Source organism: Hyperolius riggenbachi, chromosome 6 (genome assembly GCF_040937935.1).
Source record: "Hyperolius riggenbachi isolate aHypRig1 chromosome 6, aHypRig1.pri, whole genome shotgun sequence".
Lineage (NCBI taxonomy): Eukaryota > Metazoa > Chordata > Amphibia > Anura > Hyperoliidae > Hyperolius > Hyperolius riggenbachi.
Window position 1 is genome coordinate 74,249,798 of NC_090651.1, and position 12,711 is coordinate 74,262,508.

At 45.1% G+C, this 12,711-nt stretch overlaps 1 protein-coding gene across 4 annotated transcripts in view; it reads left to right on the forward strand.

Annotated features, from left to right (window-relative positions):
• The window catches only part of PTCH2 (patched 2), a 91,836-nt gene that overhangs the window by 37,470 nt on the left and 41,655 nt on the right, over positions 1-12,711 (forward strand). For 2 of the 4 annotated variants that reach the window (XM_068239517.1, XM_068239518.1), the window contains 2 exons: positions 4,471-4,975; positions 7,045-7,237. In XM_068239517.1, the coding sequence (XP_068095618.1) occupies positions 4,829-4,975; positions 7,045-7,237 (340 nt within the window). In that variant the 5' untranslated portion in view covers positions 4,471-4,828. Of the gene's footprint in view, positions 1-4,470; positions 4,976-6,669; positions 6,808-7,044; positions 7,238-12,711 lie in introns of those variants that run through there. The other 2 variants (XM_068239520.1, XM_068239521.1) reach the window with 2 other exon arrangements.

Genomic DNA, 12,711 nt, shown 5'->3' on the forward strand with positions numbered 1-12,711 from the left:
ACTCTCCTGCTGTACTGCCTGTGCAATTATTTCCCTCCCCCTCTCTGGCCTGCCCACTCTCCCGCTGTACTGCCTATGCAATTATTTCCCTCCCCCTCTCTGTCCTGCCCACTTTCCACGCTGTACTGCCTGTGCAATTATTTCCTCCCCCTCTCTGGCCTGCTCACTCTCCCGCTGTACTGCCTGTGCAATTATTTCCCTCCCCCTCTCTGGCCTGCCCACTCTCTGCTGTACTGCCTGTGCAATTACTTCCTCCCCCTCTCTGGCCTGTTCACTCTCCTGCTGTACTGCCTGTGCAATTACTTCCTCCCCCTCTCTGGCCTATTCACTCTCCTGCTGTACTGCCTGTGCAATTATTTCCTCACCCACTCTTACCTGCCCACTATCCTGCTGTACTGCCTGTGCAATTATTTCCTCACCGGCTCTTAATTGCTCACTCTCCCACTGTACTACCTGTGCAATTATTTCCTCCCCCTCTCTGGCCTGCCCACTCTCCCACTGTACTACCTGTGCAATCTCTGGCCTGCCCACTATCCCACTGTACTACCTGTGCAATTATTTTCCTCCCCTTCTCTGGCCTGCCCACTCTCCTGCTGTACTGCCTGTGCAATTATTTCCTCACTTGCTCTTTGGTGATGGCAGCAGATAACTGACTAGCACATACAATACAATAACATTTGTAAAGCGCTTTTCTTCCATAGGACTCAAAGCGTATAGATATGTCTTAGATCAATACAGGGTTGCAGTCTTTGACTGTGTTACTTAGGAAATAGCCAGGTGGGGAGATGTCCTGATTGGGTGTGGCAGGGAGTTCCAAAGGGTAGGGGCAGCATGACAGAAGGCTCTGTCTCCAAAGGTTTTGAGGTGGACTCTGGGGGTGACCTTTTTGATGCAGGGCCCAGATTGTGCAAGGATTTGAATGTCAATAAGCCAATCTTAAACGGAATTCTCCATTTTATTAGTTCATCACATAATTGTGCTCTGCATTGGGCAGTACGCAAAGTTGCGGTGGCAGTGTTCCTGTTGATATTGAGTGATATAAGTAGGTGATCAAGATAACTGATCAGCATGAAGGAGAGGTACTACAGGCCCATACACACGCCAAATTTGATGTTGCCCTATATGGGGAATTGGGACCCGATCCCTGGAGAGACATTGCTGGGCCAAGGCTGCACAGGCCTGTAGTTGGCCCGCAGGCTAACAGTGTGTTCTTTTGCAATGCATTAGTTGGGGGGGGGGGGGGGGGGGGGAAGGTAGCTGGAGCAGCACAGGTGTGATATCATGTGATGAGCGGGGAGAACAAAGCTATCGCCAGTCGCTCGGCTGAATTGATTGCCTGGTGGATCGCTAGGCCGGGTGGCCATAGAGAGTTGGGGGCTGCTGTACACACACCTTTAAAGAAATTGGCCTTATAAGAAAGACTTTCTTTTTGCAGCTCCTTTCCCCCAAAGTTTTGCCACAACGCACTTAGCATGCTCCCAATTTGCCTGATGGGGGGGGGGGGGGGGGGTGTCTGTAAATAATCTGCATCGGGTGTCAAATACCCTAGGTACACCACTGAACTGGGCTTATTTAGTCTGCAAATAAGGCATCCTAAGGTCTGTACACACGCTAGATTATCATCGGTGCACACAAACGAGCGACGCCGCTCAAACAATAGTACCCGGCAAAAAGAAATGAGTAGTTAAAACGACGTGGTTTATACTCACCGATATTCCAAATGATTATGTAATTTCAATGCTGCATGCACAAGCGGAAGTGACGTTTTCCACACGGCCTAAGTATGTGCTCTGAAACAATGTGACTTGAGTGACAACGACATTGTACAAACCCAGCCAACTGCACAATATCTGCTCGGTTTTGAACTGATCTGCCAGTTGGATCAGGCAGAATACCCAATATCGGTTGCTCTTCTTTGGCATTTGGCTACATTTTTCTATCAATTGTTGTTCGATACGGCGGTATCTGTTGTTCATTGATTTATCTTACATCATGTGTACATTAATACTTAGAGGAAATCTAATTAACATGTATAAATACATCAGAGGGCAGTATACAAGCTTGGCAAATTATCTTTTTGTCCACATACTTCTGCAAAGGACAAGGGAACATGACCAACGTATGGAGGAAAAGTTTTCGCCATCTATCCAGGAAGAGGTTCTTTACAGTACAGTGTTCTACCCAGGCTCTTTTAGCGGGGTGCTCCACCCGGTTAGTTTTGGTAACCACCCGGCTGTCATCGGTTCACCTCCTCCTGTGCTGTAAGCAGAGCTGCTCACAAAAGCACCGGCCCTGCATTCTCTCTTGCCCCACCCGGCTACTTTTTCATGCCACCCGGTTGTAAAAAATGTCTGGGGAGAAAACTGCAGTGCCATTCTTTCTGTATTGTTTCACCTCATCAAGCACCAGTCTAGTAGTGTGTGGCCAGCTTTAGTACCCTATGTTGGGAGAACTACTTTTCAAGTGTGGGCTTCTGATTTGGTGTTAAGGTCTGCCGGTTAAAAAAAACGATGTCTGTACGGCCAGCAATAAGTTGTATTGTATTAAAGGTACCCAAACATGGCTCAATCATGGGCAGCACAGTGGCGTAGTGGTTAGCTCTCTCACCTTGCAGCCCTGGATGCCCGGTTCGAAATCCCAGCTAGGTCAACATCTGCAAGGAGTTTGTATGTTTTCCCTGTGTCTGTGTGGGTTTCCTCCGGGCACTATGGTTTCTTCCCACATTCTAAAAACATACAGATAAGTTAATTGGCTTCCCCCTTAATTGGCCCTAGACTATGATACATGCACTACACAATACATACATAGACATATATGACTATGGTAGGGACTAGATTGTGAGCCCCTCTGAGGGACAGTTAGTGACAAGTCAATATACTCTGTACAGCACTGTGTAATATGTCGGCGCTATATAAATACAAAAATAATTACATTAAAGTGCTTAACTCCAGAGTCTTCCGCTATGTGAAATAAGCTGATAACATCCAGTCATTTCTGGGCAACTAATCGGTCACATGACCACCTTGAAAAGGCTTAAATCTTATGAATGGCGAACCAAGCAGGTTGTTTGGGGGGTTGGTTCAGTTCTCGTTTGAACACCTTCATTTTTGTGAACACAAACACCATTCATTTCTAACATCCTTTACCAGCGTTTCGTTTGAAAGCGTTTTGTTTGCTGGTCTTTTAAGGGTTCGTTGTGGTTCTTTTTTCTGTCTGCCTCCGTTAAACAACATCCGCGGCTTTTGCGATAATTTGCCATTGGTTTATTTGCTTTTGCTGGCGATCAGCCGCAATGCCAGCAAAACAACTGACTTCTAGATGCTACACCTAGCGTATGAGGCGACAGGATCTACCGCCATGTTTACACGAATGACACCAACTGCTGTCACCATCATTTAAAAAAAAAAATGAAAAAATCTGCTTTTGTTGGCCGCCAAAAACGCCACCTTTGCCGCCCTTGTGAGCCAGCCCCCGTAAACCACACTGAGGGGTCTGAAATGTTGTCAAGATGCACTGTGATAGAATTTAATTCAGTTTCTGCAAAAATTTCATAGAAATTTGAAGTTGCCGTGCGGCAAATCAACCTTTTTTCCCAATCAATATTTTAATCAAAGAGTATCGTTTGTATACGGTACTATGATTGCGATCTGCCTGTGTATGGCTTTTCTAATACCTGGTACACATGATGCAATTTCCTGTCAGATTGATGGGCGGATCGATTAGTTCCAGCAGGTCCAATCGTTTTTCTGATCGATTTCATATAGAAGTGATTGGAAAATCGATCGGATATCACATCGGACCTGTCAGAAATAATCGATTTGACCAGTCTTTTGGATGGGAATTTGCATGGTGTGTACCAGACATAACACCATATATTCTGGTGTTATTGACGTTCAGTGCGGTACAACTCTCATCTGCTACTAAACTACTTGCACCACTGATTCTGTCGCAATATATTTTTTATATACATATATTTGCAAAGGGAAATTTTAAACTGCGGGTGCGTAAAAATTGGGGTCCCCCTGTCCGCTGTTTGCCTGTGTGTGTGTTTTTTTTGTTTTGTCCTTCCCTTACAATAGCTGGATGTTGCAGCTGTCTGTGTGCTACACTAAATAAGAGGTGAAGGGGTATGTGGGAAGGGTGGGGTGAGGGCTGTTTGGACAGATCAGGGTGGTAAGAAATTTGTAGCATTTGGAGGTCTGTGAAGCAGGATTCCTGTAAAGCAGTGTGCGGCTTCTCTGGCTGAGCCCCCCCTCCCTCCTCCTCCTCTGTCCCCACATTGATTTGAGAGAGAAGCTGCAGCCTGGGTGGTCTCCGCTCTCCTCTCCCTCCTCACGTTGGGGAGCTGTTGCTTAGCAGCTAATAATAGGACTTGTTTAGAGAGTAATTTGCCTTTTCCTCAGCCAATGAGATTCTCCGCACATTTCCATGCAACCCCCCCTTCCCTTTCCTTTCTCTCTCTCTTTTCAGGGACTGTGAAGAGTAGCCCTCGGCACAGATGCTTAGAATCAAGACACAGAACTGAAGGCTTCTGCTCTCTTCTTGGGATTTCCTGCCTTGCCGTCACTGTGGGACACGATATTTGCCCCGGACACTGCTTCTAACTCGCCCCTCTACACTGGAAGAAGCATGAAGAGCAGCCCAGGATCTAAGGATTTGCCGACTTAGATGGAAGCCCCCCTGGTCTCCGATATTCCTCGGATGCTGATAATTCCTGCATGGATTTTATCGATTGGCTGCCTGAGCTGGTGATTTTCACCCTGTTTTTAAGACCCCCTTTAAACCGCTGCTGGTAGCAACCGACCCAGCCACTTGCTATAGGATTCCAATGGCCTCTGTTCCCCCCAACACGGGGGAAGGTGGCTTCACAGATGTACCCCATGGCTACAAAACTTCTTACTTGACCCCCAGTGCCGACCTGCTTCGCCGACCCAGCTACTGCCACGCTGCCTTTGCACTTAAACAAATCGCCAAGGTGAGTAGCGAGTCATGGGCACCCAAGGTGTCATTGTGTGCCATTCAGGTGTGTCACTTGCACTAAAGGGTTACAAATTCTTGTCTCACTGCTGTCCTTTGGGCCTGTGTTACACAAGAGCTTGCAATCTGTTTATTCATTTTTGTGATTATTTTTATGCTTGTCTGTCATCCCTGCCAGCTGTAGGCAACAGCTTCCCCTTTAGCCTTTGAGGAACTACAAGTTTCAGTGTCCTCCTGAACAAGCTGGGATTTGTGGTTCTCTAAACTCTAAAATATCACTGCACTGCTTATTTAAGAGAAGCTATGGCTAAAGTTTTCTGTTACATCTCAGATGTATTAAGCCTCCCTCCCGAACATTAATACTGCTCAATCATTCATTGCCATGCCAAAGCTCTGTGTGCTTTTATTTCTCCTCTGTCAGGGTTGAAGTATTTGTGGCTTTTTCGAAGTATTAAACTTTTGTTTTCACTTAGAGCCTGTGTGGGACCAGGGGGCCGCACTCCCACCCAGCACATGTGCAAATGGAAAAGCCATTCCCACCCCGCATGACTCCTCTTGTATTTTGCTTTTTGGTTTTATCGCCGGGGTGGGAGAGCAGAGGGGGTAGAGAAGGGATTCGGCCTCTGGAATCTGGCAAATCTCCGTCCCAGAAAGCAAAGTGTTAAAAGCTTTTTCTGCTCAGTCTGAACCTTAGAGAGTGGTGGTCGCTTAAATCCCCCTCTTGACTGTATGGTTTGTTCCCTGTTTCCATCACCGGCTAGCTGCTGTGCTGGACCTAAGAGCTGACAGTTTAGAGTGTACGTTTCAGGTGGTAGTTTGTTGTGAGACAAGAGAGCAGCGCTTGGATAAAGTTTTGGCGATTTTTCTATGAAGTCTGTCAGTAGGTAGAGCTGTGACAGCCGCTGGTTCCTCCTCGTGGAAGGAATTGTTGTGTCTACTGTAGCTTGTCCTTATCTACGGAATGTGACATAGTCAGGAGTTTATATAAAGTTCTTCAGCTGGGAAGCGGAGACTTCTGCATGGCTTACGGTTTAATGCCTTGTGATGGTGAAGGTCAGGTTTAGACGAGTCTGGCAGGAGAGGAGTTAACAGGAGCCAACGCTCTGCAGGCGGTGGCTGTCAAGTTGGGGGGTCCATTCATCACTTATCGATTTTGGATTGTGTCTTTCCCTGGCAGCGTATCAGCGCTGTGACTTGACGTTAGTCAGAGGGAGGAAGTCTTGTGGGCATTACATAAGCAAGACCACCTGCGTTAGAAAAAAACCCACCTCTTTGCCGCAGCATGCCAGGGTCACCCCCCCCCCCCCCCCTTCCCCCACCTCAGCCCCTCTGTGGTTGGCACCAGTTCAGTTTTCCAGCCACAGGGGACTGGCAAACTCTGTCGCCGCCAGCCACAGAAATGTGTGACCACCCTGTCCTCTTCACCCTTTAATTTCTGTGGACCTCTTTCTAATTTGTGGCATAGTCCAGATTGTCATAGCTCTGAGCCACTTCCTCTTCCCATAATCCTCTCTTCCTCTTAACCTGTCATCTATCCCTCCCCCCCCCCCTCCCCTTCCCATTTCTTTGCTTCATGCTGGGAATGCAACCCACAAAGGCCTGGCAGACCAGGTGGGCTCGTAGGCGCTTTAATAAGTTGTCTGCGTTTTCCCATCGTCAGAAGAGATTTTTATGACCTTGAAAGCTCATGTGCAATATCTATAAAGTCCTGTCCCATAAAAGTCAGCACAACCTGCGTGGAATTGGAGGTCAGGGCATGACACATGCTGCTGTATGCTGACATCTGCGTTTAATCTTCTCGCTGGCACAGCATACAAAACATCATGGCAGGTCTGTGCGTCAGTGTTATTGGTCCTCCCGTGCCAAACTTTTCCCCACTTCCTGTTCAGGTAGTGATCTGTACACCCTGCTGTCTGATACTCTGCAGTGTTCACATTTGTATGCCAACAATCAGGTTTTTAATTCCATGATGATTATCAGAAAGTTACATGAGTTCAGCCATCTGTTGTGTCTGTTATGAATACCACCAAATGTCTGACGCTTCTCACTTTTATTTGTCTTCTTCAGGGTAAGGCGGTGGGCCAGAAAGCCCCTCTATGGCTGCGAGCTCAATTCCAGGCACTGCTTTTCACTTTGGGATGCTCCATCCAGCGACACTGTGGAAAAGTACTCTTTGTCGGACTCTTGGTTTTCGGAGCGCTGGCTGTGGGCCTAAGGGTGGCGTCCATCGAGACGGACATCGAAAGGCTGTGGGTGGAAGGTGAGCAATGACAAGCTAGTGCCAGTCTGTTGATGTCCATGACCTTCATTAGCTGATGTTGGAGCTGACAGATGTTGCGATAGCTGGCCTGTGTTTCTGCTGCTGGGACAGACCTACAAGTAGGGTGGAACTTGTAGTCCCACAACAGCTGCAGAAACAGATTCTCAGCTCTGAGCTGAACCTCCTGGAAACTCGGCTTGTTCCCGGCCAGCTATTTCCAGGAGGTGGAGGTAAAGCAGGAAAATTATGGGGCCATTAAAAAGTTTGTTGGTGCTTTCTGTGCCGGGTTGTTCCCCACTCAGTTCAGGCACAAAAGCCTTTAAGCGAAACATCTGATTTATTGTGCAGAGCAGAGACTTTTTCTGCTGGAAGCTGTGCCTGCATCTAGTGTACTGTAATATTTAGAAAAAAACACGGAAAACACAGCGTACAGGGGAAGCAGTGTTGCAGGAGAGGCGCGTGTAACAGAGAGGTGTTCTGTGCTGCGGACAGAGCGTCAGTTGTACTTCTCTGCTACTGGGGAACCGTGGCAGTAAATACAAGCAGGGGTGCATTTCAAATTCACAGCTCTGCCTGGTTAGAAAAAAAAAATTTAGGAAGAGCGCCTCGGCAAACAAGCCCAGAGGTGTTTCTGCAAAATTCTTTAACCGCGTTGGATAACTCTCCAAATGGAGGGGAGACTGTATGCCCTGACGCAGGAAGTCTGACAGCTGCTGCAGAACCTCTTTAACTCAGTGTTGCCATGTCTTCTCCATCTAAAATATATGGATTATGCTTGGAGGGTTTAAAGTCAATGAATTCATATCATAACTCCATGTACTCCCAGGTAGGGATGAGCTTCTGAGTTCCGATTTCAGAGCTTCCAATTGGAAATTGGCTTTCCACGGTTGAAATCGGAACTCCGTGGAATACGCAATTACCGAGGCTCGGTAATTATAGGCTAATCAGAAGACTCTGAAGTATTGGCCAATCAGAGAGTCAGTATTGTGCCGTAATCAGAATACCGTGAAAATGTTAGGCCAATCACAGGTCTTGCAAGTATTAGTCTGATCAGAGATTGGGGAAGTGCGGTGGTATGCATAATAGTGCACATCTGCAAAGTATAGTGGCTTCAGCAAAAAAACAACTTAAAAAATTGAAAAAGAATGGCCTAACTTTATCAACAAAAATGGCAAAAGAAACACTTACTTGAAAAGCAGAAGTTCAGATTTCTACGGAAATTGGAAAGACACTGGTTGGAATGTGGAATTCCGTCCAATCGGAAATTGTCATTTCTAGCCATCCCTATTCCTGGGTTTCCGTGACGTTCCTCTTCTATTGGTTCACTGAGCAGATTGGCCATACACACAATCTCGATTTTATGATCTTGTACCATCCTACCACAACTTTGTAGTATGAGAGTCTTCCTCAACAACCTGTTTACACTATGTTCTCTTCGTTCAACATGGAAAGAGTTGATATGATTGTACAATCGAGATTGTGTGGTGTATGGCCAGCCTTGGCAGGAGGAAGGGTGTCCCAAGCATGGGGTTTGGGTGTGTAGAGCATTAACCTCTGATTTGCTGGGCATTTCCCCTAGTAACTTTCACATAATTTGTAAAGAATTAAAAGCATTGATATTGTAGCACCCCTTCTGAACATGTGAACCAACCAAGCGTTGCTCTTATTGTGCTATATATTGGTTATTGTAACATTTATTTATTTACATATGAAATTCCATCACCTATACCTGGCTGATCTTTAATTCCCTTGGTTCTCCAGGTTAATAGTTGTGCAGTAAAGCCTCATACACACAATACAATGTTCAATAAGATAGACTGGTGATCTGATAAATTGCATCGTGTGTAGAAGTCCAAGTTGTTTCCGATCAATTTTGCAATGGATTTTGGGTTAAGTACCTAAAATCAATCGGAATCCGATCGTACTGGTCAGAAATTATCTAATGGATCCATCAATTTGATGGAAAATTGTACCGTGTATTGAGATTTTCCTGTATCTGACACAAATATGTAAGCTGTCTTCAGAGATTCAGAGATATTAAGGATAATACACACCATGCAATTTTCCATCAGATCGACCCATTGATACTTTTCAGCATGTCTGATCTGCTCCCGATCGCGAGAAGGAATCGATTTTGAGATCAGTACTGCACAAAATCAATCTCTTTTGTCGATCAGAAGCAGATCGGACATCCTGGAAAATATCCATGGAGTAGTCGATCTGATGGTAAAATTGCATGGTGTGTATCCACCTTTATAAGCTAAGGAGTTTTCTTGTCTTCGATCTGCTAAATTCTGTCTCTTTTATGAAATGTGAAAAGATTTTGGATTGCATTTCTCATGTGAAGTTTTGTTACTAATTTGTATTTTGGTATTTTTTTGTTTTGTTTTGCTTGCCAAGTATATTTTATGCTTCTGATTATAACCTCTTTTAAATTGTTGTTCATGACCTGTGGTCAGGCCTAGGGCTTAAACCAAAAGAGACCCCCTCAGAAAGAGCCCCAGCTGCCCCCCTTCCCTGCCTTCTAGCTAGATAAGGCTGTTAAGATGGGGGCACCTCTTGTAGCGGATGGGCTTTGGAGGTCCGAAGGAGGGAAGGCACACAAGGGCTCCATGCTTTTCACAGGCAGTCAGCAACATAGAATATACAAGTCAGAGAAAACAAACCGAGTATTAGCGCTCAGGCCTCTCATAGGCTCTTTTCTGTAAGCAGGAAGAGCAGGAGGGGGGGTGGTGGAGGGGACTGCTCCGAACTTGGGTGGTCATCATAGGTAGTGGGTGGTCTAGGACCTAATAGGAGGGCCACAAAAGGCTTGTTGCTGGAGCTGCCGAGATGGTAAGCAGCTGTGTCTCGTAAGGGAGGGGGATGGGTAGTCTGTTAAACGTATACTGCACTATGCATGGGTTAAAAATAACCCACATCTATATAGGACATAGGCCTTGTATATGTGCCAGGAAAGGATTTTCTACATAAATCAGTAGATATATATATATATATATATATATATATATATATATTATATATATATATATATATATATATATATATATATATATATATATATATATATATATAGGATCGTGATCGTAAAGCTTGTGTCCTGCAGTGATGCACAGTGTAGATTAGTGATATGCAGGTCTCTGTGACCTGGGGCAACCACATTTCTGTGTACCATACTGAGATCACTGAAAACTCTTTGGTTGCTATGGGTTACCGCACTTGTTTGCCTCTTAAAATGTTGAGTTTTTTTTCTTTATATGTTTGCCGAAGCGGTTATTATGTGGAGTAGAAAAAACACTAAGGAGGATTTACATGCTATAGATGGCTAAGGACAGCTCTGGCTGTGGTCATTTCCCAGCATGCCTGGGAATTCCTGATGTGAAGCTACGGAACAAGCTTGCATTCAGATAGATAGGTCAGAGCTGGACTCTTTTGGCGACAGATTATTTCAATTTTATGCCAACCATACTAATGCTACAGCTTGATGAACTAGTACAGTATATATATTATATTTGTAACATGTGGAATTCTTAGGATTTTTATTAGATTTTTCTGTTCCTTGTGGCAAGAGCCGACCACCAGTTTTCAATGCTGTGACAGATTTGAGCTTTATTGCTTTAGCTAGGTACACTATAACCGAGAGGACTAATAATAATCAGTGTAACCCGTGTGCAAGCACCAGGAGACGCAATACATGCAGCTAGCTTGTGGATCCCCTCACAGCAGTTTTACAATCTGAGGTAATCAATAATATGCAACAAACACCAAACGTCTGTCAGGTAAAGGGCCTTTTACTCCAACCTGCTTCGTTTTGCTTAGTTTGATGGACGTATATGGTTACATTGATTGACGTTGATGGTCGCATTGTTGAAATGAATGACTTGCGCTTTTACCTAGCATACACTGCTATTTCCTGTATACATGAGTCTGTGTGTGGTCTTAAAGGCATAGCACAGGTAAAAGCATTAAGCATATTCTATTGTTGCGCAGTAGTGTGGAGTGCTGGGATTCCGCTCTTTTACCTGTTGGGCTATCAATAATGCCAGCACTTAAAAATCGTCCAGATAGTTTTATTACGCAATATCCATGACATTGCTTTTTCCAGTGGCAGCCATTTTGTCTTGACCTCATGTGACTTCAGTGGTGGAACAGGATTGCCAAGAGAGGTCAACAAGTCTAATTTATAGTTCTGATTGTGACCTTATTAGTGTAAATGCCAAAATAATGAATGCATCAATTAACCTGGGCTGTCAGCACAGATAAAAGCGTTCCAGTAATGACATTCCTGATAAGAAGAGTGGTAAAGACAGATGTTCAGAGGCCTCCAGCTGCCTCAGATTGCTGCACAGCCTTGTGTGGTGTTCAGGAAGGGTTGTCCTTTGCGTCATGCTATCTCTGATGTTAGCCTTGCCAGGCGATGAGATTGGGGCGCTTGCGGGCACCTAACTTGGGGCCTGGCAACGCAGACATATTTCACATAAAATCTGGAATATATGAACTTCAATTTCCAGAAAATTAGTCTCTGAAATAAAGAACAGATTGCAGATTAAGGCCTGACAAAGTGTAAACATGTGTCTGGGGGGTGAGGGCTTTGAAAAGGGCGTGAGGCGACAGTAACCTGTCACATGAGCTAATGGCAGAACAGATAACTTTGGTGTCACAGACCCCCTGCCTCTCATTAAACAGATATTTCTGGCAGAGGCTGGCTAATGACTGGGTGATATTCAGCTAATAATGGCTGTAATGGGATTATTACCATAATCTCCCACAAGATGCTCAGTTTCTATCATGTTTAATTAGATTTGATTTTTTTTCCTTTTAGAGGCCTATTTATTATTATTATTATTATTTAGTATTTATATAGCGCCGACATATTACGCAGCACTGTACAGAGAATATAGTCTTGTCACTAACTGTCCCTCAGAGGAGCTCACAATCTAATCCCTACCATAGTCATATGTCTATGTATGCATGTATCGTATTTATTGTAGTCTAGGGCCAATTTAGGGAGAAGCCAATTAACTGTATGTTTTTGGGATGTGGGAGGAAAGTGCCCGGAGGAAACCCACGCAGACACGGGGAGAACATACAAACTCCTTGCAGATAGTGCCCCGGCTGGGATTCGAACCGGGGACCCAGTGCTGCAAGGCGAGAGCGCTAACCACTATGCCACCGTGCTGCCCAAATATTATCATATTTATAAAGAAACGACTATCTGCTAATAGATCGCCACTACTATGCTTGCCTGTTTAAAAAATCAGGTCACCCCTTTAAGATCACCATAGTTCTAAAGAAACAATCTGGTTTCTTTTTCTTCTTCTTTTTCACTGTGACAAATAGTGCTTTGATCACTTGCTTTAGTGATCCACAGTTCCATTCACTTGAATGGAGTCTCCTGCCACCACTGGGGGGGGGGGGGAGCAGTTCGCTTTTGGTGTAGGCCGAAGCCTGACTGGTAGCAACTGGTAGCAATA